Source organism: Cyprinodon variegatus, unplaced genomic scaffold (assembly GCF_000732505.1).
Source record: "Cyprinodon variegatus isolate N-32 unplaced genomic scaffold, C_variegatus-1.0 Scaffold656, whole genome shotgun sequence".
NCBI lineage: Eukaryota > Metazoa > Chordata > Actinopteri > Cyprinodontiformes > Cyprinodontidae > Cyprinodon > Cyprinodon variegatus.
In genome coordinates this window covers 476361-479827 of record NW_015151109.1, presented here as the reverse complement: position 1 = coordinate 479827, position 3467 = coordinate 476361, and the positions used below count along the sequence as shown (strand labels likewise).

At 36.9% G+C, this 3467-nt stretch overlaps 1 protein-coding gene across 1 annotated transcript in view; it reads left to right on the top strand.

The window, feature by feature from the left end:
* The first annotated feature begins 2174 nt into the window (after window positions 1-2174).
* The window catches only part of ap4e1 (adaptor related protein complex 4 epsilon 1 subunit), a 23727-nt gene continuing 22434 nt past the window's right edge, over window positions 2175-3467 (top strand). The window contains 1 exon segment of the mRNA XM_015393754.1: window positions 2175-2504. Within this exon segment, the coding sequence (XP_015249240.1) occupies window positions 2364-2504 (141 nt within the window). The 5' untranslated portion in view covers window positions 2175-2363.

Sequence of the window (3467 nt, the reverse complement as noted above, 5' to 3'; positions counted from 1 at the left end):
TGCCTGTGCATAGAGATCAATGTAATACATCTAGCTCGGAGAACGGATTGTTTTTCTCGAAAATAACGCTTTTTGATTCTTGTAGTTTATAGTCGTATATATATTCTTGTAATACGTAGTCTGTGCTATCAGGACATGAAAGAGGCGCCATTTGTGTTTCAACAACGAGAGTTATTGATCCCGGAAGTCCGAATCTGTGAATATCTTTCTAACTTTACTGAAGTAAGGTTTTGCGAGGGAACGCAAAAGAAAAAAAAAATTCCCCATGTCCCCTAGGGGGCTCCGTAATAGTCAACATTTCTACTTAAATAAGGTAACAAAGTATTTGTGCTTTGTTATTTGACACCTCTGAGTATATTATATTCTCAGATTAGAGTTTATATTTTTGTTGGTTTTACAGTTTTAATATGGTTTCATCTTACATTTTATGATTTCATTCAAACTTTTAAGACTTTTAATCAAAATACTCCTATATTGCATTTAAGAAAGGTTGAAAGGCTGCACTCCTTCCCACGCAGCCGTGCGATGGCTGTGACTTCATATTCACTGTAATTATTTTGCTGTAGTTTAGTGTACAGATATTCAAGGGACTGTTATTCAGAATACTACAAACCCAATAAATCGAGTTTTGAATATCGTTCACGTGTCTCTCACTTTATATCAAATCTGTTTTTCACTTTTAATAATCTTTTTGTGATAGTTATGTACCAACTTGTTTTTATAAACAATATGAAAATGGCTTTCACAATGGATTTATTCTTTCATTGCTTCATTGGATATCATGCAAACACTCTTAACTTGAAATTTTATCCCTTCCTGTTTAATTCTATAGCAGCACATTTGTAATTTCTACTTAAATATTAATCTGTTTCAGGGATAAATTATAATAAATATGCCAAAAGCTCCAATGTAACTGAACTAAATTGCATATTAATATCTGAGGACTTTGTATTTGTCTCTGTTCCCATTTATTTGTTTTTATCCCCATTTGGACCCGTTGTGTAGCAGATTGTGATCCCTCATCGATCCAGAGTATCTGTGAGTGACCTCCTGCTGGTAGATATCGTTTATTTAATGAGTAAAAACACATTTAATCACTGAAGACTATAAGTGAAATATGGGGAAAAAATATCCTCGTTTTCCAAAATGGGCACAAACAAAATGAATCTTAATTAGTACTAAATGTCCTACAGCAGAGGGCGCTGTTTCACACCTGAAAAGGTTTGTATAAAAGCAAAACTGCAAAAATACAAAAAAAAGCAAAGGGATGAAGTGGCCAGTGGTAAAAATCTGTAAATTAAAGTGGTACATTAATTCGCAGAATGTGATATTTATGAGTTTAACGTTAAATTCTTGTTCCAAAAAAAAAAGAAAATAAAAAACAATCCACTGGACTTTGTTTGCAAGTTTGAAGACGTTTCTCTTCCCATCCAGGAAGTTTTTTCAAATCAAAATGTCAGAAATAGCAGGAATGTTGACCTGGCTGAAAAGATGAGGTCCTCCACTCTCCTGTACAGCGGATGGGGCTTCGATGATGGCCTAGCAGGCCAACAATTCCCTCTAACGACCCCCCTTTCAGAGACATAGACAGGTATGGGGCATTGCAGGCCAACTATTCCCTCTAACGACCCCCCTTTCAGAGACATAGACAGGTATGGGGCATTGCAGGCTAACAAAGAAGCCAAACGACCCCCATTCCAAAGGGGGGGACCCGTTTATCTGTTTCTATTTGCATGTTTTCTAAACTAAAACCAGGCTTTGTTTTTTTGGTCCACTTTATAAAACCTGGAACTCAACGATATTTCTAACATTTTGAATTGAAAAATCTTCCTTTCCCACAGATTTTTTTTATTCACAGTAAGGAAAACAAAAACTTTCACCCTAATTTTATTCCTATTAAAAATGTCTTCTGATAGGGTATGAATTTCACGAAACGTATATTATTAATTTCTTTCATTTATTTTTTATTTAGTCTTAGAATATATTATTTTGTTATCAAAAATCTAATCCTAATTTTATTGTTTTTATCTATTGTTTGATGCAGTGCTGAAATGTGTTGTTTATTCTTTACTTAAATAAAAACTAATAAAATAAAATAAGAAAAAGGACTACTCCCGAAAAAAAAAAAAACCGGAAATGTGTCATCCTAGCGTACAAAAAAGCGGAAGTGACGCCATCAAGACGCTTTTGTCGGGCTTCCTAAAAACATTGAACGAGCAGTGATGATATTTGATCTAAAGTAGCTGTTTTAAAAGCCAAACAGGCAGCTTAACAACCATGTAATGATATTTATTGACAGGAATCGTGTTATTGGTGTGTTTTAGCACATTAGCCGCTGGAAAAGCGAGCTGTTAGCAGTGAAAATGAGCGATGTTGTGGAGAAAACGCTGACAGCTCTGCCAAGTCTGCTCTCCTTAGACTCCCAGCCCGGCTCTGCTCGGCTGTCCACCAACTCTAAACTAGGAAACCTGATCAGAGGAATCACTGAACTCACATCTAAACATGTAAGTCGCTCATCTAAACATCATACAAGCTGTGACTTAGCTGTTGCTACGTTAGCTTGCTAAACTGCTCAGTCTTTCATGAAGGATGTTTTTCTCCTGGAATCATTCCCTACATTATAATGGTGTCATTTAAAAGGTCTGATGTCGCAGTTTAGTAGTTTATTTATTTATTATTATTTTTTTTTTTTTTTTGTCGACAAATTAGGACTTTTGAAAGATTTTTCCTCTACGGTGCGTTCAAGTGCTTTCGTTTGAGTCAGAATCTGATGGTTAACAGCATCAGCTGGTTTTTAAATGACACCTGAGCTGATTTTATTAGCTTATAAACTTTGTGAAAGCAAAGTAGTTTAATTAAAACCTGCTTTTATAATAAAATACAGAATTCAGTACAGGTTTGATCCATTTTTTCCATCACACTTTATCCCTGCTGGGGTCTCCAGCTGTCTACAGGTGAGGGGCAGGGTCCACCCTGGACAGGTCTCCAGACAAACAACCATTCACACTCACACCTAAGGGGACTTTATAGAAGCCAATTAACCTAACAGTCATGTTTTTGGACTGTGGGAGGAAGCCGGAGTACCCAGAGAGAACCCACGCATGCTCAGGGAGAACATGCAGACTGCCAAAGGATGCTGGGCTGGGAATCAAACCTGGAACTTTCTTGCTGCAAGGCAGCAGGGCTACTAACTGTTCCACTGAGCAGCCCTGAATCTGAACGACTTTGAACTTAAAGGTTTCCAGCATGGCGAGCACTGTAGACTTAGAATTTTATTCAAAAAAAAAAAAAAATTATCCACAGTTTGAAGATGTTTCGCTTCCCATCCACCCCATTTTGTTTGTTTTTGCATAGGGATGCACAATATAATCGGCCCCTATCGGTATCGGCCTTAAAACTGAATATCGGACATCGGCCACCCCACCGATATTTAACCCGATATTTGATCAGCTTCTGAGTTTCTAAAG